The sequence below is a fragment of the Microtus oregoni genome, unplaced genomic scaffold (genome assembly GCF_018167655.1).
Source record: "Microtus oregoni isolate MIOR12 unplaced genomic scaffold, Mior012 000018F_ref0000195, whole genome shotgun sequence".
Taxonomy (NCBI): domain Eukaryota; kingdom Metazoa; phylum Chordata; class Mammalia; order Rodentia; family Cricetidae; genus Microtus; species Microtus oregoni.
In genome coordinates, this window is record NW_024543077.1 from 37511174 (window position 1) to 37535294 (window position 24121).

General features: G+C 45.4%; 1 protein-coding gene across 2 annotated transcripts in view; it reads left to right on the top strand.

Moving 5' to 3' along the window:
* The window catches only part of Plcl1 (phospholipase C like 1 (inactive)), a 275177-nt gene that overhangs the window by 239469 nt on the left and 11587 nt on the right, over window positions 1-24121 (top strand). For both annotated transcript variants that reach the window (XM_041668423.1, XM_041668424.1), the window contains exons 4-5: window positions 1172-1247; window positions 3235-3344. In XM_041668423.1, coding sequence (XP_041524357.1) covers window positions 1172-1247; window positions 3235-3344 — 186 coding nt within the window. The remainder of the gene's footprint in view (window positions 1-1171; window positions 1248-3234; window positions 3345-24121) is intronic.

Genomic DNA, 24121 nt, shown 5'->3' on the forward strand with positions numbered 1-24121 from the left:
GCATGACGGGGACAGGCAAAATCAAAGAAGTGGTAGCCCAAAGTGGAAACAGGTTGTGTGCCAGGAATGGGGATTCTACGTCTAGCGCCATCATAAATTAATTCCGTTCCACCGATCAGGAGTTCTAACCTTATCGTTTCCGAATCTACAAAAGAGAGGGCTTGCCCTGTGATGGCTGTAATTCCTTAAGCTTTAAAACCCATCCATATTTTAAAAGTCTGAAATGGATTAGGTGGATTTCCGTTACTATAGCAGATACCTGAGATCAGTTTATAAAGAGAAGTGGCCCAGCGGGACTCCCAACTTTAGAGGTTCTGGGGTACAGGGAGGCAGACACATTGATCGCTGGTCTCTAGGCGAGTGCTGCCTGGCAACAGACGGGGCACTTGGCAGACTCAGCCATTTACCTCATGGCTGGAAGGGAAAGAGAGGAAGGGATCCCATCCCATAGCCCATTGAAGATCGTACTCCAGTGTCCTGAAGACATCCCAGGAGGCTTCCCCCACCTGCTGTGAACACTTTCCTGGGAGCAACCTTTAATACACAGGCCTTGGGGCACAGTTAAGATCCAGACAGTGGCAGCTGTGTTAAATGTGGGGTTTGTCCAACCTCCATGAATGTTTCTCTTGCCGGAATCTTCTCTCCTCTTCTTTCTTGCTCTTTTGCCCTGGCTGGTATGAAACTCACCGCGTAGTCCTGATTGATCTTTGCTAGGTAAACAGGCTGGCTTTGAACTTGTGGTCACTCTCTTGACCCTGCTCTCCACAGGCCGTGGTCAGAGGCATGGAGCCCTCCACTAGACACCATTCCTTGGAAATAGAAGGTGTTCATGTAAATGAGCACTTTGGTGCCATCTAAACCTTCACAGGTCTTATGGTGTTGATTACTGATTTATCATTTATATCCAGTTATTCAACAATTAATATTTTGTATCTATTGCATGTCTGGTATGTTACACAGCTGAGGCCATCGTAAGAAAGACGACTCCGGTCTCAGTGTCTGGGTGAGCACTGGGGCAGAGATTTCCCCACCTCTCCCCATCTTTCACGACGGCCCCTCGCTCCCGGATGTCTTTGCGAAGCCTCTCTATGCACTGTCTTCCCAACGAGTCAGGTCAAGGGTTTCTAACAACTACTGTTTGATGTTTTTTTTTTTTTTTTTTTTGTGGCAGATGATTCAAGAGAGCCGGGTCGTCATAGAAACGGCAGACACCGTCCAGGAAAAGATTGTCCAGTGTCAGAAAGCAGGTAATATTGTTTTCTACTTTGTTTAGAAACCACAATGACAAGCCAGGTCTTAAAACTAAACCCTTTCACCGCACTGTTTAGAGTTTAAGTTATACTCGGTTTTGTCCGGTAAAGGAGAGCTTAGGTGATGCTGGTGATATTTGTGTTTAGGAGGGTGGTGTTCAAAGATGCCAAGAGACGAGGGTTTATGAATAAACCCTTCTGGTTGTGATCCTCTGAGAGCCTCCACTGCTAGCAGAGAAGCTGTGGTTCCGTGTGACTCTTTAAAGCCCACTTCGTAGTTAGGATTGGAGCCACGGTCCTGTTTCCTTCTGAGTTTTTGCCCTTCTTCCTCGTTCTCACGTTAGATTCGTACTTTCTGTAGGGATGGGAGGGGTCACGTGACTGTGAGCACCCACCTGGGTTTGTTTGTGCCCACTTTTTATCTATACCACAGAGCTTGTGTTTCTTGGATCCAGGGGCTCCTCCGTCCACAGGGATGAGGAGGAGAGAGACAGGGCAGAGCTGGCAGCTGCTCTCTCTCTCCCTGTTCTTATGTTTGAAGTACGAGCCCTGTCTTACCCGGTCTTCATGGCGACTGAGCACGATGTCCCGTTTACAGAAGGGACATGTGAGAGGCTGGGGACTCATCCGAGGTCTCAGTGTCAACCCAGAACAGAGTGGACTCCTGGACACAGACTAGCAAATCTGTGCTATTCACTAGGCTGGCCAGCAAGAGACCTTAGATGTTTTAATTGACAGGAAACACGAAAATCAAAATTCCCAATGCATACAGGAGCTCCGTCCCAAGTCTGCAAGCTTTGCATGCCTTGACCCATTTGATCTTCACCATGGTCCCACTCCACGGCACCCATTCCCACCCTTTCACCACGAGGAGAGCGAAGCCCTGAGAGTCTCCGGGCTAGCGCAGACTCAATTAGTGCGTGGGTGAGCTGTGTTCCTCCTGGCTCTCACGGGCTGTGTCTGGTACACAAGCACCAGCTCAGCCGATGTGGTTTTAGCCTACAGTAAGAAAAGCCACCCAGAACAAAAACAAGCGCCAATCCTTACCCAGTGTGAGCTGCTGGAAGCCCAGTGAGGACCCTGTCTGTTCTGAGATGCAGCTGTCTGTATCACTCACGTCCAGAAAGTTGGCTGGTCCAGCGGCCCCGCCTGGATGCCATCCTCAAGGATGAATCACCAATAAGCAGACACGAGTTAGACCGCCCACTGTGGGGCAGAGAGAGGATCCAAGCGGATTTAATTCAGCATCTTTCTTTAGACATATAAAGGGCCGGACTGTGGCTAAGACATCAGACCTCCTTGGTCTGGGGCCAGCGAGTGCCGAGCACTAGAAGTTCTGGGGAAGGAGACCTTGGCTCAGCATCAGTCCCATCCCTCCAAAGACAGAACAAATTGTCCAAAAGAGAATGCGATTCTCATCCTGGAGTTCTGAGGAAAAGGCAGCAAGAATGGATGACGGCGATGCTGTTGGTGGGCCAGAGAGTACACGGAAGGCTGCTCCCAAACGTGAAACATGGGTGCTCCCAAGACTGCTGTCTTTGAAAGGCTTTTTATTTGGGGTCCAATCGGCTAATCGCCGTTTTACCTGCAGGGACTCCATGGCCTGCTTTATAGCCACGCGGCCGGCTCATTAGCAAACACAAGAGACGTGTTGTACACTCACGTGAGGTTATCTCTGCACCCCACACCCTTCCGTACAAAACCAGGAAAGGACAGATGAGGTCAGGAGCATCTGCCAGGAGGTTTACTTCTCATTTCCTCCGGTGTTTATCTGTGCATCCAGGCCGCTGAATGTGACATTTAGCCCCTGATTCGCTTACTCTTAGATACCTTCCCCGTGGGATCTAAATGACAAAACAGAAAGAATTCAGGGGTTTAGAAATTATGAGAGGAAACAGGAATGTGAGTTCATAGTTTGTTGGCAATATTTTCATGGTAAATACGCACGTTTTCCTCATATTCTTCATGTGTATTCTTTCCAAAGGGATGGAGTTCCACGAAGAACTTCATAATCTGGGGGCCAAGGAAGGCTTGAAAGGAAGGAAACTCAACAAGGCCATCGAGAGCTTCGCTTGGAACATTACTGTGCTGAAGGTACAGCTCCCTTGCTGCCCCTTCCCCTTCATTTCTCTCCTCTGCTCTCCAGGGCGGAGAGAAGCATCGTCAGCTAAACATGGTGATTTGAATTTTGAGCCACGAGGGGGATGATAGCCAGGTTCAGCTCTAAGTAATGGGGACGCAAAGCCTAGGCAGAACTTGCTCTGATTTTTCTTAATAGGGAAACGCAGTTCATGATGGAGGTTGAGGGGAGTACACGAGTGAGACCTGATCTTAATGCCGCGTGCGTGCTTGTGTGTGTGTGTGTGTGTGTGTGTGTGCGCGTGCGTGTGGACACACGAACCCCTCCACAAGTCAATATGGCTGTTCTCATTAGTGTGAAGTCGTGCCTGATGAGGCTGGGAGGATTCCAACGTAAGACAGTTGGAACAGCCTTAGACTATGAAATTTCTGGGGCCACTTAGGATCTTTATTTTCGGAATATTCTCTATAAATGCATTTCTCTTGAAAATGTTTTGGAAGTCAGTTCCTTGAGATTCTAATGTGCTCTCTGCGGCCAATCGACTTCGGGGTTCGAAGTGAACACGCCATGTTTTATGTTTTCTTACGTAAAGGGAGAAACAACTTAGGTAATTAGGAAAACTTGCTCGGGAATTGTGCTGGGAAAATCGATGGTTGTTCATACTTAGAAAATGCCTGCTGTGTCCAGTGCCATTTAATGGCAGCTACATGGAATAATAACTTAGTACAGCCCTTATAGCTGTCAGTATCCTTGTACAGACGAGGAGATGGAGGCATTGGGGTCCCTCAGCTTTAAGTGGTCCAGCTGAAGTGTGAATCCAGCTGTCTTTAGCCGGCTCGACAGAGCTTGCTGCCGAGCTCTGTGGAAGTTTGGAGTGAGCTGCAGGATATACTCACATCTCCTAAAAGTCAGCCGTGTGTGCTGATGAGCTCTTACCGTGTGAGATGCGTGGCAGGCCTTGGCCGATCACAGGTGATGTAGGAGATGTAGACTTAGGCCCCATTGAGTTTGCAGCCTGAGGCTGTGACACAGAGGGGCACCATTCATCTGGGGGATGGGCTTGGGCTGCAGTGTTTGAAGAAGAGCAACTAGAACTTTAGCATGAGATTCTTAAGTCTTTTCCACTTGGGAAATTGTTCCCTGAGAAATTTTTCTGCATCCCCAGGTATACAGGTATGTGAAATGCCATATAAATAATTTGCTGGTAATAAATATAAAGATGTTTATCTTAAAATAATTATGAAATATATAATGGTACCATTTATTAAAGACAAAATCTAGCGTTCATACTAATCAGATGGGTGTCCTTATGTGCCCTTACATAGAGAATTAAATCTTGGCTGAACATCTTCAATGTTTCTGATATTCTGATTTTATTATCAACAGTGCTAAGGCAGGCACATTGTTTTGTGTACAAAGACAGAAACATGATTAGGGCCATTTCAGAAGCTGTGGAAAACGCCGTTCTGATCCCAAGCTATAATTCATGTAATGATTGTTTTATGAGCCCAAGTTGTCAATGCAAACAGCAATTTTAAAAATCAATAATTCTCAAACAAAACAATCCAAAAAATGTTTGCTATCTATGTGCTGAAGGAAGACAGCAGAAACAGCCGGTCTCTGTTTTCACTACTTAGGCCGTCCAGTTTCCAAAAGGAAGGAACATCTTGTACACACAGTGAAAACAATATATAAGGTTGGATAGTCTCAATTAAAGGCTGATGATGTCTTTAGGCGGTGTTTGCTAATGTGACCACGTGCACGGTGTGAGCATGCGTGTTGTGTGTTCAGCACTGAGGCTGCCCTGAGGTCAGGTGACACACAATGCAGTTCATGTGTGTTTGAGGCTTCGAGTACTTTAGTTCATTGTTGTTTGTTGTGCATTGCCCACATACCGTTATGTAGCCTTACATAACATTGTGTTCCAAAGTCGAACAAATTGGGGCCAATGGCATAACACAGCATTTACTATATGGAATTTAGTATAAACCCCTTTGGAAAAGCAGATGCTTCTTTGGGCTTGTTGAAGGACCAACTATCAAGAAAGGTGCTCGAGACCAGCACGCACAGCTAGGTACACACACACACACACACACACACACACACACACACACGCACGTGTATATATATACATATATATGTATATATATACACACACATACATGCTGTGGGACAATAATCTTTTATCCCGTTACTTGTACTATTTTTAATAAAATGCTGATTGGCCAGTAGCCAGGCAGGAAGTAGAGGTGGGGTAATGAGAATCCTGGGAAGAGGGAAGTGCAGTCTGGAGTCGTGACCCAGCTGCAGAGGAAGCAAGATGTGACTGCCTCACCAGAAAGGGTAGCAAGCCACGTGACTAACTCAGACAAGAATTATGAGCTAATGTCAATTATAAGAATTGGTTAATAAGGAGCCTGAGCTAATGGGCCAATCAGTTTATAACTAATGTAGACCTCTGTGTGATTCTTTAGGACTTAATGGCTGTAGAACTGGGCAGGACAGAAAAACCTCAGTCAACACATATGTGTGTATATATGTGTGTATGTATGTAGTATGCATATATTTATACCATATGTGATATACAAGGGATAGATATATATACACATAAACATATATATGTATATACATACACACACATAAATCCTCTATTGCCCTTCACCAGTTCTGCATCAGCTATGTCACATGTCCCCTTAATAGAAGAAGAGACTGAGGCTGGTATACATTTATCGTTGAGTCACATAGTTATTAGATGGCTGAGTGGAGATTTTTAATTGGTTACTCATAATCTTGGCTGTTACCCTGAACTACCGACTATAAAACTCCATCCATGTCCCCAGCCAGCCTCATGCAGGGATGAGCACATGTGTGCGTAGGCTGCTGGATAGCCGTGAGGTTTCAGTCTATAAAGAGCCAATTCTCAAAGCACAGACCTAGTATTGTGTTTGTGTTTTTCCCCTCCATCTTCCAGGTGAGACTTTTCCTCTCAGAGCGGGCTCTCTGTTTTTACTTTTCTCTGGTTGCTAACTTCCGACTAGTGCCCACTTGGTTTTCTGAGGTCTCCTTGGATGTTTGTTTGCTTTAATGACAGGAGCCGATTTCTGGATGTGACTGAGCAAATATTGAGTAGACACTCCAAGACAGATCTTTGAAAACAGAATTGATCTTCCATAATTACACCTTGTTCCCTAGCTGTTAGCATTGCAGGCTGGGCTCAGAATCCTAAGCAATGGTAGAGGAGCTTTCCAAACGTCAATTATTTCATTGGAAATATTTTAGTATGTCTGTCATCGGGTTTAGTCAGCTTATTAATCATGTGACCATTATCCTAGAGCTAAAAATGTTGCCTCTAAGGGATTCGGATTATTGGGTAAGAGAATGAAGCTGGGCTCTGGCCCTGCAGGAGTTGCTTTCCCATTGGGTCTGCTCCGAGAAGGACTCTTTCCCATTGGGTCTGCGCTAAGAAGGACTCTTTCCCTGTAAACCTTCCTTAGCCCCGGTGTCCACATTCAGAGATATTATTTGCTGATGGGTCTCCAGTCTTGATATTAATTCTCTAAGTTTTAATAAATGATTGTTTTATATCTGAGTTCATTTCAGTCATTTTACCTGGATAGATTAGTAATAAGCACCTCGGCAAGACGTAATCATAGTATCTAACAATAGTGGGCGTGGCTCAGCTTTAAAAGTCCTCAATGCCTACTGCTAAGCGTCCCTTACACGCCTGTAGGTCAGGTACTCTCCGGTATCTCGGGGTAGAGTGGGGATTTATCAATACTGGCTAAAAATAGGTGTGTTCATGTTTCTAAGGGCATTTAGTGCCAGTATAATTACCAAGTCAGAGCAAAACAGGGACAAATGAGAACTGTGTACCCAGTGATGGTGGGTCATCAACATGGGGCTGACACAGTTTGGGACATTGGCTTTGGAGAACATTGACCTCGGACTGAAATACAAACTCTTGAGTTTATGTTTTCTGCATTTCCACATATGATAAATTTAATAGCACATGATAAGAAAGGTAAATAAAAATGTATAGAGAGTAGGTAAATTCAGTTTGGGGTCTGATGAGAGCCCCTTCTCTGATTCCGAGGTGGTGTCTGGCTGTTGCGTCCTCTGGCAGGGTAGTAATAACTGGCTGTGTCTGATGGCAGGCAGGCAGGAAGGACAGAGAGTTACGTCGAGTGTCCCTAAACGCTCTCACCAGGCTCTGATCCTGTCATAAAATATTGTATGTATGCCTGTATATATGTGTATGTATGTATGCATGTATGAATGAATGTAATGGGTGTTAGACGGGGGGGGGGTTACATGGTTCCTCTTGTTTGAGAGCCGGTGCCTGATTTACTGAGCCATCTCCCCTGCCCTGATAGCCGCCACCACCACCACCACCACCACCACCACTACCTCCTCCTCCTCTTCCTCTTCCTCCTCTTCTTCTTCTTCTTTTTTGATATTTATTGAGCTCTACATTTTTCTCTGTTCCCCTCCCTGCCTCTCCCCTCCCCCTTCAACCCTCCCCCAAGGTCCCCATGCTCCCAATTTACTCAGGAGATCTTGTCTTTTTCTACTTCCCATGTAGATTAGACCTATGTTGTCCGCATTGTTGTCTAAGGTCTCTGGGATTGTCAGCCACCACTTCTTGAGGAAAAATAAGCAGCTTCAGAGCAGCGTCTCAAATGCAAGCTTTCACAAGTCATAGCTGCCTTGGCGTCTGTCTCTTCCTCAGGCCCACTGCTCAGCGCCCTGAGCTGTCCGCTATTACCCAAGCTCTTAGAGCAGAATCCTGGGATCTTTTCCTCTGAATAGCAGAGCTGAGCTGATTTACAAATGAGAGAAGAGTAAGCTTCCCAAGCGTTCCTCTGCAGGCTCACAAGAAGAAAGGAGCCTTCTTCAGATTACGGTTGAGGAGCCTTTAAGTCACTGGCCTTGACAGGTGAACATTAAGAGGGTTTAAATAAAGCTTTGAATCCTACCATGTCTGAAGGAAATGTTTTCCCAATGGTGCATGCTGAATGAAGCCTCGGGCCCCAAGTTCCCTTCTGCCTTATCTGGGATTATCTAAGAGTTTAGACACATGGGAGGCCAGATGATATATTCCCCAGGGCCATGAGTCCTACATTTGCAAGTTGCCTCAAATGCAATTGGAGCTCTCAAATTCTCTCACCCCTTTTGGGGCTTTTTTTTTTTTTTAAACTGAATCAAGATCATTCTTTATGGCTAAGATCCTTGCAACGTTTTATATTTTACGACAACATAAAATACTTTCTTTTCAATCCTTTTCTACAGCACAGCTCCATTTCCTTTCTTAAATACTTTGGACATCACTAAATCAATCGATTGTGTAAATCTCTCTACTTTTAAATTCTTTCTTTTACATGGGGCATCTGCCATCTTCTTACCCACAGCGCTATAAGGCATTAGAATAATCATTAGATAATCTGTTGACGGTCTTCCATTGTGGCCCCCCTATTTTGGCTGTCCCAGATAGCACTTTCTAAGAGGGAGCCTAGTCCGTAGCTGTCACCCAACCTCATAGGAAATTTTTCGCAAACAAAACGATGTCCGTGTGTCCCTCTACAAGACTGGACTGCACCGAGGACACGCAGGTGACATTGTAGTGGTTGTGATAGCTGAAGTCAGCTTGCATCTCACAGCCTGTTTGTATCCTGGCAGTACAGATAGCAGTGAGCTAAACCTTATGGACCAAACACTCTACAGTGAAGACAGACCGTTCAGAACAGAACACAGGAGTAACGACTGCTGCAGAATGCTTCTGCCTATCCAGTCACGGGTACTAGCCACCTCGCCGCTCAAAGATTTACCTACCAACCTAAATAGTTTGAGATCTTACAGGTCAAATGGGGTTGATGGCTCAGAGAAGCAATGCTGTGTATTGTTCTGTGTCTCTGGGCTACATTTACTTAAATTCTTTTCATTTTAAATAAAATTATGTTTTTATTTTGAAATTCACCAGTTCTAAAGGCGTTGCCTGAATTTTGGTGGTTGTGGGGTCTGTCCTGTTAGAAACTGTTAGTGACCACAGCTGAGCTTTGACTCCCGAGGCTTGAGTTAATCTGGGAGGCAGCCTCACCTGGCAAGTCTGAGACTCGAGTGATCTCAGCCTGCTGCCTCTTAAAGCATGCCACTGACCGCCAGGAAGTAGATGGGTAGTAAGAGAAAGAATTGTAACTGGAGACCGCTTGTTCATTTTCTGGATGCCCAGGCCCGAATAATCATACAGACACTATATTAATTACAACACTGCTTGGCCTATTAGCTCAGGCTTCTTATTAACTAACTCTTACACTAACCCATTTCTATTAATCTGTGTATCAGCAAGAGGTTGTAGCTTACTGGTAAGGGTACGGGGTCTGTCTCCTTTGGCAGCTACATGGGTGTCTCCTTGACTCTGCCTACTCTTTATATCTCTTCCAGCCTGGCTATATTCTGCCCTGCTATAGGCCAAAGGAGCTTCTCTATTAACCAATGGTAATAAAACATATTCACAACATACAGAGGGGAATTCCACATAATCTCTCCTTTTCTGTCTAAATAAAAAGGAAAGTTTTAACTTTAACATAGTAAAATTACACATACAAAACAGTTACCAAATAAGAATTACAGTTGCAATATTTAGTCCATTTACATTTGACAAGTTAAGGAAAATACTCTATCATCTATCCTATCTTTGAGAGTCTAAAGTTTTATGTCTAATTTATTGTTTATCATAACCAAGGAAAACTATAACTATCTGTCTTTAACTCTTCAAAGACCTCAGAAGGATATAGTATTACCTAAGTTAACAAGAAATGCATTGTAAGCAATTTCTAAAATTCTAGAATTGACAGAGACATCTCGCTGCCTGGACAGTCACCCAAAGTTCTTCTGTAACACTGGGGCATCCATCTTCAGCCTATAGGCCCATGGTGTCTGGCAAACTTTTCCATGAAGCAGGAAATATGGAGATCTGCTCTGCATCGTCCTGACAAAGTTCATCGGTTGCTTTCTTCTGTGTCCGATAGAATGTCTGGCAGTTTCTTTCATGAAGCAGGAACCCTGAAGGACCATCCCATCTTCTGGAAAGTTCAGCAGTCACTTAATTCATACAGCATAACATCAAGCAGTTCAGGCAAGAGCAGTTTCTTGCCCAAATGGTTAGGAAATTCTATAAGGAGCCTCTTCGATGCCCTTGAAATAGATTGGTGCTGCCAGAAACAGACTTGTCTCACTGTTGAGAAAAGTCTAAGTTCTTAAAACATTTTAAATGCCATATTCTGTAGGTCTTTGAAGTGCTGAAAATCATCTAACTGAAATATATCTTTGACTACAAGTTTGCCTATTATAAATGAATATTAATCTGTATTTTTTAATTTTATGTTGCAATTTTAAGTGAGCTGCACAAACACAATACCCTAAACAAGAGTAGAAATACTTACACACAGTGTAACAAAATCGACCTTAAATTTGTATTAATAGATCATGATCCATAGTAATGCAATGCATTCACTTCTGTATCATATCCCCCTTTAAATGAAAACAAGCATATATAAACATTATTTTGGAAATTTGGGCATTGTTTTCTCCAAAATGCTTCCTGCTGTTTGTTGGGCAAGCATTTTTAGGGTTCACAGAAACCTTTCGGGGGTCTTCTTCCATCAAACCACATTAGCCTGGAAGGAATCCACAGATTCTCATCTTCTGTGGAAACAAAAACAGAACCTCTTTTCCAGAGCAACATATTTTTATACCCAAATTTTGAAGTCAAAATACCTTTATGTTGGTTTAACTTAGCAGCCCCCAGAATCAAATGTCTCTCTGTAGAAAAAAAAAAAACTCAAAGAAAACACAATAATATACATTATCCAGACTCTGTATATATTTTCCATCTTTACGTGGCTTATTTTTCTTTACTCCTTCAATCGATGACTGTACTCTTTTATATTACTTTTACTGTTTCTTTAAAGACTTTGTTTTATTTTTTAAAAACTTTTTTATAATTGTCTATACACTTTATCTTCTCTCTCCCAAGCCTATGTACATTTTTTAAAAACACTGTATCTCGTTTAGAGGTCTTTTATGTTTGAATCTGCCCTGTTGTATATCTGAAATCCTTTTTTGACAAGTAACATTTTAAAATGGTAAGCCATGTGGCTGTGGCAGCCCTGGATGCTGGCTCTCCCTCTCTTGGCCTTTCAATATGGCGGAGGTACTTTCACCATCTCTGCAAGCCATGCCTACTGCCCTAGCTCCAGAGACTCAGTGGGTCTATCCTGCCATTAAGCAAGTTGTAGCACACTGCTCACAAAACCTAATTAAGTCCAGGTTCTCCATGAAGAGCTGGAGTTCATGCTACCAGCATGTACCAGGGAGCTACTGTTCATTTTAAAGAAGCCAAGCAGCTTTTGCTGCTAATGCTGAGTCAGGAAACCTTCTCTTAGAAGCCAGCAAACAGAAATGCTGCTACCAAGAAGCTGTGCTTAACCTGTTCCTTTGCATCTAGAATTTCTTCCCAAGCTCTCTCGATTTTATGTGGATGTAGCTGCCCCATGCTGGTGCCATTTTATATGGATACTTCTAGGAAAACACACACACACTTACATGCACACACACACACACACACACACAGACACAGACACACACACAAACAGCGACCTGAATATCATGTGCCAGTACCATTTTCTTTACATACTAAAGAAAATATTTTTAAACTTCAGTAAGTAAAGGGTGTATGTACATCTGAAAGGCAAATCTGAGTGTGGTGTGTTTATCCCAAGACTAAGAGTTTAAAAAGTGACTCCTTCACAGATGCTCAAAACCCTGTTAGTGTTTCACTTATCAATATAAAGATCTCTGTCTCACACCTCAAGGAATTGATTTATTTCTATTTCAACATTTATAAATAAGTTAGTGTTATGTACGAAAATGACTTCTAATCCATACCTTAGCAATTTTTTGAGATGATCTTGATGGATCGTAAGTTATGTCTTGGGTTGCAAACCTCTGCTTCCCGAGTGTCCTTGCTGTCAGTGTGTAACCACTGACACCCGGAGAGCAAACGGTGACTCCAAGCTAGGCTTTTGTTGTTGTCGGCTTTGTGTTGTTTCTTGATTTTATTTTGAAACCCATCCCATCCTCTCAGTGAATGTGTTTGCAAGTCCACAGAGGGAGCTGTGCCTACAGCCGGGAGTGTGAGGGAAACGGCAGCACAGCCCTGTGCTCTCATGGAGGGCAGTGTGTGACCCTTACTAGGCATGAAGAGAACGTTGGCGTTGTCGCTGTTAGGAGTGCCTTGCGGGAGGATCGTGAGATATGATGATGCGTTCATAGAAGAGGATTTGACCCTTGAGGGACTGAGGAGAAAGAATTGCTGTGAGCCTGAGGCCACCAAGCTGCATGGTAAATTTCAGGCCAGTTTGGGCTGCAGAATGATACATGGTCCTAAAAATGAATGAATGAATGAATGAACAAACGAATGGATAATTAAATTAATAAAATGAAACAAAATGAGAACTAAAAAGAAGAGAGACTATACTGTGAGATTTGACCTTATTGGAGGGGTCAGGGAGTTGGGTGGGATGTCTCAGGGTGGAGAGGAGACATGGTGGGGTGTCTCAGGGTGACATGGGGAGACATGGTGGGGTGTCTCAGGGTGGAGAGGAGACATGGTGGGGTGTCTCAGGGTGGAGAGGAGACATGGTGGGGTGTCTCAGGGTGGAGAGGAGACATGGTGGGGTGTCTCAGGGTGACATGGTGGGGTGTCTCAGTGTGGTGTGAGGTCTTCTAAAACCTCAGCCTGATCATTTAATTGCCATTCATTTAGCCTCATGGCTAATCTGTTATTGTAGGAAATCCGATCACGAGTCTTACTGTCAATTACCCAACTTCTTGAAAATGATCTGTGGCAGCATTTTATATTCTCGATCATAAGATTCCTTGACACCTTTCATATATATAGGGAGATGTTATATTTTTTTGAGATACCTAAATAATTTAAAGCTGATAAAGGAGAGGGCGATTTTATTCTGTTTATTTTTGTCATAAAAAGGGGCAAATCTTTTTTTTTTAAGTCCCACATTTAGGCATTATTTTATTTTAAGCGGCTCTCTAACCATGCAGGCCAGTCCAGATAAGATAGAATATGCATGCGTTTTAGCATTAAGCAGTCTGGTTTCCGGTGTCCAGATTTCTGCCTTGGGTGGCCTCATCCCAGCTGTGCTGCTTTGGAGCTGTGTGGAGATGAAAGCCCGGATGTTGGCGTGATTGCGGGAGCGCACACCGCTTTACTTTATCCCCAGTTGAACTAAATTTAGTCTCTCAGAGGTACGCTTTCCCCCCCAAATGAAAGCTGCATTTTATAATGATTGTGAATAATTCAGAAGCGGCGCGATCCTAATAAATACATGCATCACAGACCAAAGGGCTAGGCTCCCGCTTGGGAGGGGATTGATGGCTCTTTGTTCTCGCCGATAAACTTCCTTCACAGAAACTCACTTTTGCATACAGTCAGATCACCGTGAGTTGGAGCTAAGGGAAGTTAGAGGTGACATTAGACAGCTATTGCCTACAGTGACCCAAGGAGAAGGAATATCGAAAATAAAATGATTTTTGTTTTAAGTTTTGCAGATGTGAGGATCTCCTCTGACTTTGTTAGTTCCTGGAGGGGAAAATGGATGGAAAGTGAACTCACGTTTCTGAATACATGAATGTGTGTACTGTATACATAATACAGGTAAAGTCACACATACACACCCACACCCCCCCCCACACACAAGCATGCATGCACACACACGCATGTGCATACATACGTGTACCCACAGCCAAGCAAACTAAATCTAGATTTAATGCACTGTGAAGACTTCCTTTGCAGGAGGAATTAACGCACAGAGGTCTAGGGCTGGTGTGGTAGCGGCTGTTGGGACAGGACACACCCATCCTATATTCCTCAAGCGTCTTGATGGTCAGGTGGTGTTGGGGGCCTGAAGGGAAAGTATTCCGATGTGTAGGAACGCTTCTCAACCGGGGATGCTGCTTAGGAATGCAGTCTTGGTACCATCGGGAAGCGGAGCCTCCGCAGAAGCAGGTCACTGGGAGCGGACCCTGGGGTTTTGGAGCCCAGTCCAACTTCCTTGTCTCTACTTCCTGGGTTGGCTTCAGGGGACCCAGCTAGCCCCGTGCTTCTATCAGTCAGTATGCTTTCCCTACCAGATGCCGTGCCTCCCACCCACGCAAGACTGTATCCCATCGCAACTGGGAGCAAAAATGAACATTTCCTTCCCCCAGCTCCTTCACAACAAGGCGGTCGCTTTCTTGCAAGATGGGGTTTTCTCGATGGATGTCCTCTCTTCCCATAGGACCCCAGCTTGTGTCAGTTTGACAAAAACCTAACCAGCCCACTGCAAAAGAATGACGACTAGGTCATAGGCTTGAACCTGGTGAGATGATTCTGTAGAAGGCTTACTAAGCAGTCGTGCCGCAAGCTCTCGCGATGTGTATAGGTTCTTGGTACCTGCAGAGAACCATCTTGGAGGAGGTCAACACACTGACCCCTCCTGAGTTAAGCTGGCCAGGGCAAAGCTGTGTGGCCTAAAAACACTGGAACTCTTTTGAGCGTTTGTTTGTTTAAGGACACTATCTCGATGAGCTTCTGAGTTACTTGTGTTCTGGATGGGAAGCTCATAAATGGCTTTACAATTCTCTCTTAATAAAAAGATAGCCACCATGCTGAAGAGATGGCTCAGAGGTTAAGAGCACTGGCTGCTCTTCCAAAGGTCCTGAGTTCAATTCCCAGCAACCACATGGTGGCTTACAACCATCTGTAATGAGATCTGGTGCCCTCTTCTGGCCTGCAGGCATACATGCAGACAGAACACTGGTATACATAATAAATAAATAAATCTCTGGGGGGGAGGAAGATAGCCACCCCAATCTTTCATCGGCATCCCTTCATCAAAGGGTCGTGTTCTACTAGAAGCCAACAAGAATCACCTAGGACAAAAGTGATTCATGGGTCCGGCTGTGAGTTCCTGATCCATGGAAAACGACGTCCATGTTGGAAGGTTGAGCTGCTTTTGCTAAACATGTGTGAAACGGTATAGTTCTCACACACATGTAAAACCTGTGGCTGTCGAGGGTAGTTCTCCATGCATCTCCAGAGGAGAGAGTCAGATGTGATTGTCAGCCTGTGGAGTCAATGGGAGGTGCTGGGTCACCTCTAAGAGGCAGAGAGTCTGTGTGCTTCCTTCATCGACGTTGGCCCCTCTCCTTTCTCTCTCGTTGATTCTTCCCCTCTCTCTCCATGAAGTAAATCAGGCTGTAAATCTTTCTTTCTTTCTTTCTTTCTTTCTTTCTTCCTTCCTTCCTTCCTTCCTTCCTTTCTTTCTTTTTTTGTCTTGAGAGAAAAATTAACAGATAAAGAAGGTTAACAGTTTCAAGAATTTCGGGGCGCATTACCAAACTGGTATTTTATTCCCCCAGTTTGAATTTATGCTGGAAGAATGGTACAGACACGTGATCATCACATGGTACTGGACTGCGGGTGAGAACATGGCTGTTCACATACCATGCCCTCATTCTCTTGTTACACGTGTTGCCAGAGACTTGTTCATGCTTACTGTATGTAGCCTTGGTATATTCAAGGGACAGCTGTCTGGGATTGCTAAAAATGAAGCCAGCGTGTGAATTCTTGTCTACGAAGAAAGTGTGTATCAGCAGTAACTGCGGTCAGTGAACTCAGGACTCTTGACTATGGACGTGGCGTGTCCTGAGTCAGCTCGTAGGCCTTGCGTAGGCCTTGCGAGCTGAAATCAGAAGGGGGATGGGCAGCAGCTTCCTTCCTGCTTTCCTGCATGTACAATGCGATTTAGCTTGGGGGAGAAGGGATTCCATTGAGAAGAACTACAGGTTACATGAGCATAGGTGCTTTGTGGGGCATCTCTGGTTCTTTATCAGGAACTCCCTCAATGATCCCTCTTATTGTAAGCAATGAGGAGTGGAAGTGGGGGTGTCCATGCTAGAATAGAGGCATAGCCCTCTTGGCTGTTTAAACTCGTTCTCAGGACAAACAAGAGACTGTAAATAGTACAATAACTAAGCGCCCCGTCAGAGGGAAGATTCTCATTCCCAATTCCGGAAAACATATTCTTTGCATCTAAATCACTGTTGTGGCAGCAAGTCCAAATCATTTCTGTGATCTCTACGTAGCAATGGCCACTTTCGAAGCACTGGTTTCGCCCCACTGAGTATAATTCTGTTCGAATGACTCTTCCCTGGTCGGAAAGAGAGAGCAAGGACTGAGAGCTTGTGACCGTCCTTTGTTTTTAAATGTCTTTAATGTTTGGACAGCTGCTCCTGGAAAAGTCAGTTCCTTCTAATTCTTTGTCAAGGATGCTCAGTCGTTGTTTGCAGCATGATTCTTGACGTGTACTGACCTTGACAAGTCCCACGAGAGTTCATGAATTCCACTGAACACGAATTAATTACACATTAGCACAAACAAAATTATCTTGTTGGAAATGTGTGTCATTATGTTGTATTATGGTGTCATCTCCCTTCCCGAACATGACGTCCATCAGTCAGTCCTGGGGCTGGACAGACTCGCGCATCCCCATGTGTGGGTTTTGCTCTGTAAGCCCTTGGGGTGCCGTTCACATGGGAACTGTATGAATGCTGCTGTGTACATTCGTCCTGTAGCTGCTATGGAGCTGTCTGTAGTGGTATGTTATGTGTGTATTAATAAATAGAGCTTGCCTGAAGATCAGTGCAAAGCAGCCTCTCTAGTCAGCGATAGAGGCCAGGCAGCGGGGGGGGGGGGGGGGGGGGGCACACCTTTAATCCCAGCACTAGAGAGGAATATAAAATGGGAGGAGACAGCTCTCAGTCTCATTCTGAGGTTTCCTGGAGACAGGATTGCCATTTAGGTTCGAGGCAAAGTTAAGAGCCCGTGGCTGGCTGCTTTGCTTTTCTGATCTTCCAATTGAATCCCAGTATCTGTCTCTGGGTTTTTTATTAGTCATGCCCTAGCTGTCAATCTACACATTTTCTCTCTGGCCGCTGTTTACTGTGAGGTTCTGAGTGCTTTTAATATTCATTCACATTCATTGTAATTATCGTATAATACGGTGCTTTCTTCCTTATGAGGATCATGCTTAAGGAACTTCCACAGTTTCGCAAAGGTTCAGATGCACCCGTGAGTCTCCTTGTGGACCTGATTTGTTTGTTTGTTAGTTTGTTTTTGTACACGGAAGCACAATAGAGAAGCTTAAAGACCTAAAGGAGGTCAGGCGAGGGCATTCCAGTTGCTGTCCAGCTGCATCTTAACCTCGCGTGAATTTGACAAGCAAACAGAATTTGATTTCTAACCCTACGGTTGAAGAAAACGAGAATCTTTGCTGAAACTCCCAAGACATTCGGTCCTCTCTTCAAGTCTAGTAAAATGTCCTAATAAGAAAAAAACTTCAAAGAACAGACCTTCGTCTCCTGAATAAACAAAGGCTCTGAATTTATTTAAGGACATGAAAATAAAATCACCTTCATAAATAATCCAGGTATACTTGGATGAGAACAGTGACTCACTGTCTTTCAAATGGAAGAAAAGCCTTCACGTCCTTGGCGTGGGACTGTCCACCGACAGGAGGCCTTTTTTGGCTCAGGGCCTTCACCTTGCCTGCGTGCACCCGCCCTGAGTTCCAGCTCCGAGGGGACTCTCCCCCGCCCACCCCCAGTGCAGCATCGGGACCCTCAGGATGGTTCCCTCATAGGGGCATCCTTGCCCTCTCAGTTCAGCCCGCCAGCTGCTTGGTGTCGCTCAAACCTCCACAAGCACCTCCCTTGCATTCCTGGGAAGCTTCCAGACCGCCAACACTACACTCCCCCTCAGGAAAAATAACTGTGGCTCACACAGTGTCCTCCCCGAGTTCTGCTGAGTCACTCCTCTGTTCAGGGTTTGTACCCTTGAGAACGCTGAGTCAGCTCCTTCGGGGCAGGCCTGAAGGTGAGCATGCAGAGATGAACTTCAGCTCAGGGAAAACCAATGTACAGAGGCCCGGAGGTGGGCTCCAGACGACGTGATGAACTCGCAACCGGGAGGGTAAAACCCTTGTTCTGTGAGAAGCCTGGTAACAACCTCTTTCAAGATGCCCATCATCCCAGTTTGACACAGCCATGTCAAACCTGCCCTTAGCATCCACCAACTCAAAGCCTGCATCTCTGGGAATCCAGCTGTTTCTGCACTTTCCGGAACTTTCCTTCTTTCAGGCCTGTGTAATTCAACTACCCTCCCCCCAGACCTCCCCACTGCATTCAGTATTTGTAGACTATAAACAGCTCCCTTACACCCTGTACTGGTAATCTGGTCTTAAGGTTTTGCAGCAGACCCAAAAACCAGCTTTGATTTTCTTTTCCTCTCTGTGGCTGCCTCTTGCCTGTTGCCCCTGCGACTGTTCATGGGGTCACTGTGGGTGGCTGCACAGTCTTCCCCGCGTGAGTGATCATGAGTGTTCTGCCTCCCTGCCCCATTTCCCCTGCTGTATGCAGAGCACCTGGGTAAGCAGACTGTAACTTATAAGGATTTTCTTGTTGACCTTAGTTCTTAGTTTATAATTCTAATGTTCATACTGCATTTTTCGTATTACAGACGGAGGAATGAGGGATATGCATGATATGTTTGTTGAATTGACTTACGTGGATATGAACCTCTAACAATATAAGGAATTGCCCTGGCAGAATGAGATTTTAGAAGCTGTTGTCATTGGTTGCTCATAAGAGGGTTGAAAATGGCACTCTGATTCTCTTTACATTTTTGACTTTTACAGTAAGGTCCCATTATTAATAACATAAGAGAAGGTCAAAGGTTTTCACATCATCTTTTTAAATGCCTGGTGACTTGTTTCTGTGGATTTCTCCTCCCTTTGTGAAGTATCAGCCTATTTACCAGTGTTACTCTTCATATATTTATCCGGTGCTCCCCATACATACGCATAAATACACGAAGATGGTTAGAGGAGACGCAACCTTTCCTAGAGTTCCCTTAGACTCCAAACGGGTCATCCTCCCTGCACATCGAGAATTAACCCTTTCATCTCAATGTCATCATTTTCATCCAGTCAAGGATGGCCAGACCAGAACTGAGCCCCCAGCCGTCTGGTTCTGGGAGATTTGATCTAGCCTGACAAGATTTTCCACCTGCTACCTGACCCTTTCCAACCCAGCCTGTGACAAAGCAGACCAGTTTTCCCACTGGAAAAGCTGCACTGTGGGATCAGATGAAGCCCCTCAGCTCGGAGGTGTGCAAACGCAGAGAATAGGTGCCATGTTCAGAGGGGCCGGCAGGGCTTGCTTTTCACGGTCAAGTAGGCAATCGTGCTTTAGACACAAAGGAGTCTGGTGTAGTTGAATATAGATAGTAAGTTAATACTTATTAGAGGAGAGGGAAGTGATGCCGTTGGCTGGTGCTGTCACCCAAGATTCCTGTGTTGTAGTCCCATTTCCAAGTGTCTCAGATCATAACTGGTTTTTAGGACCCATAAAGAGGTAGTTAAATTGCCCTGAGGTCATAAAGTGGGCCCCCAAATATAGTGTGTCCTTCTAAGGAGCCATCTGGACATGATGGCCCCTGGAATACTTGCTGCCTTATAGAGGCATATAAGGCAGTGCGTGGAGAGACCAGGTGACATTTGTAGGTGAGGAGGGAGGCTCAGGCATCCTGATGCAGGACTTACTTTAAGTCCTCAGAATTGTGAGACGATGCTTTCTTTGATGCTGTCTAAACCATCCTATCCATGACCCTTTGCTATGGCAACATTTGTACATTAAGATGATGATCCAGGAGGAGAAGGGACAAAGACAAGATTAATTTTATCAATATAAACCATCAGGACAAAAATTAAAACCCCACCATTTTATCTGGATCTTTGGATAAAAAAAAAAAGTAAGTTAACTTGAATGCGTTGTTAGCTGAAGGAGGATGCTTCCGCGTACGACCTGATTTCAACATGAGCAGACAGGACGACAGAGCCATTAGAATGACCCCAAGTGCTCGACTTCCTTTTGTTCCTTACACTGTGGGCTCCTGTGTCCTTCAAGGTATTCCAGTTATTACTTCACCCAGTGTTGGCATTGCCAGCTAGCATGGGGGCCAGTCCTTGGTAATATTCGTCAAAAGGTTTATCTCGCAAAATGCCCCAGTAACAGGCAAGGGACAGCATATCAGTTATAAACAGGCCAGGTCTTGAAGGATCCAACCATTCTGGGCTGGAATTGAGAAGTTGGAAAATGAGATTGGAGGTGGGTGCAGTAGCCCTGAAAACTCCAGGCTGAGCAGAAGATGCATTAAGGGTCGAGTACTTTATTTTCCCCCCCTCAATGAAGGCTGCGGAGCCTTGCTTGGGAATGACCCTGCGCTAACTGCTGGGACCGGCAACTGTGACAGCGAGGACAGAAGCAGCTACCATGCGTGTGTGCGGTGGCTTTTGTTCTGGTGGGAGACGCCAGCTATCAGAGTGAAGCAAGGTTGGCTATCGAGATGTAGCCGTTGCGGTTGCCAACAGGAAAGAGGCTGAGATGAAAACGATGTGTCTTCATTCACAATATCGCTGGACGCCGGCGCCGGCGCCCTCTCTGCTGTCCCGCAGAAATGCTAGCCGCAAGCGCCTAGTAAAATGTGCAGTACATCGTTAAAATTAAACGAAACTCTCATTCTGTCTCCCAGTGGTCCGAGTGGCATTGTGAGTGCCCAGTTATAAACGCCCTTGGCATCGCTACTGTGCGCTGGCCTTGTTCTCGCCCTTGGTGTATAAACCTGGGTTGCTAACCTTCATTCTGTACTACTAACAAGTGACCAACATGGAACCATTTTCTGAGCTGACTGGTGGATGAGAAAACTGGTTTTAACTAATATTGGGGGGAAAAAGTTGCTCACGCGCGCGTGGACAGTTTCAGGGTTCTCTAAGATTGCTTTCCACCTGAAATCTGTGAACGGCGTGTTCACTTAAAAGGGCAGTATTGACTTCTGTAGGTTAGTGGCCTATCCGTGTGTTTGATGACTTTGGAAGCTATCAGAATTTATTTGCAGCTCTACACTGGAGCAGAACGAACCGGATGGCTTCCCAAGGATGCTTCTCACCCATGGAGCATAAATGCTGGGCTGACAGATGCACTTTCTACTCAAGCCCAAAGCAGGGGTGCCCCCTGCTGGACGATGTGAGAATTTCCCACTGTACAGCGCTAGACGGGCATTGGAGCGTAGCAAATCTCCAGTTTTAACTTTGGGTAGACCGATGTAGACGCAAATAAACGTGACTCATATTTTTATGTCTCGATTAGATTTTCCACTAGACACAAATACGGGTCTCTGAAATAAGGAGAAAACAAACGTTAGGATACTGGGATACGTCAAGCTCGAGAAATAACATTCAAGCTTGCCTCTATTCCGTTTCACACATTTTTGCCTTTTTCCTTCCGCAGTTCATTGTTTAGTTATTCATTGTTCAGCTTAACTGAATTCATACGTGCGTTTCTTATACATATCAAAAGCACCTAGAAATGAATTTGGCCCATCCAGCGCTCTTCCTCTCCGTCCTCGCCCACGCCCAAACTCCTTAACTCGCGCTGCGTCCTCCTCCTTACTTCCCACTCATTCTCCGCCAACTTTTATCTGTTTTCTCCCCCGACATTCCATTAAATCATTCTCTCCAAGGTCACCAGAACCTCCTGGTGAAATACCGTGAAGACCTCACGGCTTTTCTCTTGACTCTCGGGAGCATCAACCTTGTTCTCGTTCCAGGCGCCTGTCTCCTTAGCGCACCGCGTCTCTGGCTCTTCTCCCAGAAGCCTTTGCAGGTCTCCGTCACTCCTGCCTCCCGTTACAGGCTGGTGTTTCTCTGGGTTGGAGGTGGGTTCTCGACCCCCTCTTCTCTCTCTCTCTCTCTCTCTCTCTCTCTCTCTCTCGACGGTAACAGTCTGTACAGATGGCTTTGATTCCGCTCTGTGCGGTCGGCTCACATGCTTCTGATGCTGTGGTGTCTCTGCTTATCTTTGGATGTTCTCCACTCACACCCACACACTTCATAGTCCCCCACCCACCCAATAAACTCAAGCCAGCCAATTTCGCACTCCCCCTCGTGAGATTCCTACCTGGATGAACTAACAAACCCTGTATTATCCTGGGCAGGAAACTGGGATTTCCTGAGGGAGATCTTTTCTGATCCAGGTTCAACATGTTGGACCAGCCTCCTGGCCATCCCTGTATGACCTGACTCTTCTTTTAGCCCCCACCATTGTGGGTTGTCTTTCTTTATCATGTATTTGTTAACCGTCCTCTTTCTTATATGTTCCTGCCTCTTTTATAGCATAGCACGTGGGCCAACTTTTCTAGACATCAAAATGGCCATGACCACTGACTCTTCCAGCCCTCCCTACAGATCCCAGAGTTTTCCTGTACAAGCCTCTGGCCCTCCTTCCCCCATCCCTTCCAGTTCCTTCCCTTGGCATCTCTTCCAGGTTCTACCCTAACTGCATGGAACCCTGATCCTGTTTGTCCAGGCCATGGGAATGTGATCTGGCTGTCCGCAGAGCTTCAAGAGTGTGTCTTGGAGCTGGGGAGATGGCTCAGCCAGGAAAGTGTATGAGATCTGTAAAAAGCCAGGCCCAGCTGTGGGCACTGATAATCCCAGCACAGGGGAGACTAGAGAATCCTTAGGGCTCGCTGGGTGCCAGTTTAACCAGATACTTGAGAGACACTCCTGCACAGTGCGCACATGTGCAAGTATTTATACTCCCGAGAAGCCCACCCTGTCCTCCACCCTCCTCCCCTCAGTTCGGTCCCAGCTCAAGGCCAGTTTGTGTTGTCAACTTTTTTTTTAATTAAAACGGAATTAGATGATTTTTCCCCTTTCTTCCCCCCCCCAGTGCCTCCCATGTTAACCCAAATATCCCCTTTCAAATTCATGACCTCTTATTCTTTATCATTTTTGCATACAGATTCAGATGTTCGTGCAACTAAATCTATAAATGTAACCTGCTGCGTCTGCTTAGTATCATTGACTTGAGTTTGGATTAGTCCCACTATTTAGGGGACTCAGCTCCGGAGAAGACTAATTCTCCCTCTCTCAGCAGTTCTTAATTGAGGGCAGCTCTTTATCTAGGGGTGGGGCATCCTACCCTGGGACGTCAACTGCTGTTGCAATTGTTTAGGTCTTGTTTAGGCAGCCATACTGCTGAGATTTCACGAGGGGGCGCTTTCCTGCTGAATTTAGAAGACACAGTCTTGTAGCAAACGTTCCGGCTCTCTGCCTCTTACAGTCTTTCCGCCCCCATTCCTCTGTGTTCCCCCAGCCTTCATGGTAGGCGATACATTGTAGATGTTTCCATTGGAGTCGGCTACTCCAGTCCGTGCTTCTCTGCATTTGGACTAGCTGTGACTTTTAATAATGGTCTCTGTCTGCTGAGTAAAGAGTGTTCATTGATGAGGGCTGGGAGGGGCCCTTAACTGTGGGTAGTATTTAGAACACAGTTCAGCCTTATACTGGATTAGGAAAGCCTCCGTAGTAGGTTCTCTTTTGAAATCTGTGTGACCTCTGTGACCTTCCCAGCCAAGGGTGGTTGGCTAGATTTGAAGCCAGACCTGATTTCCCTCCTATCTGAGGAGGCCTCAGGCCCAATTAAACAGTTGTTGGTCACTGCCAAGATAACAGTACCCGGCTACTACCCTTGCTGTGCTGATCGTTGTGATTCACAGGCACCACAGCTGGGTAGGGTTGTGAGATTCTTTTCCCCCTTGGCAGCTTACGGCACT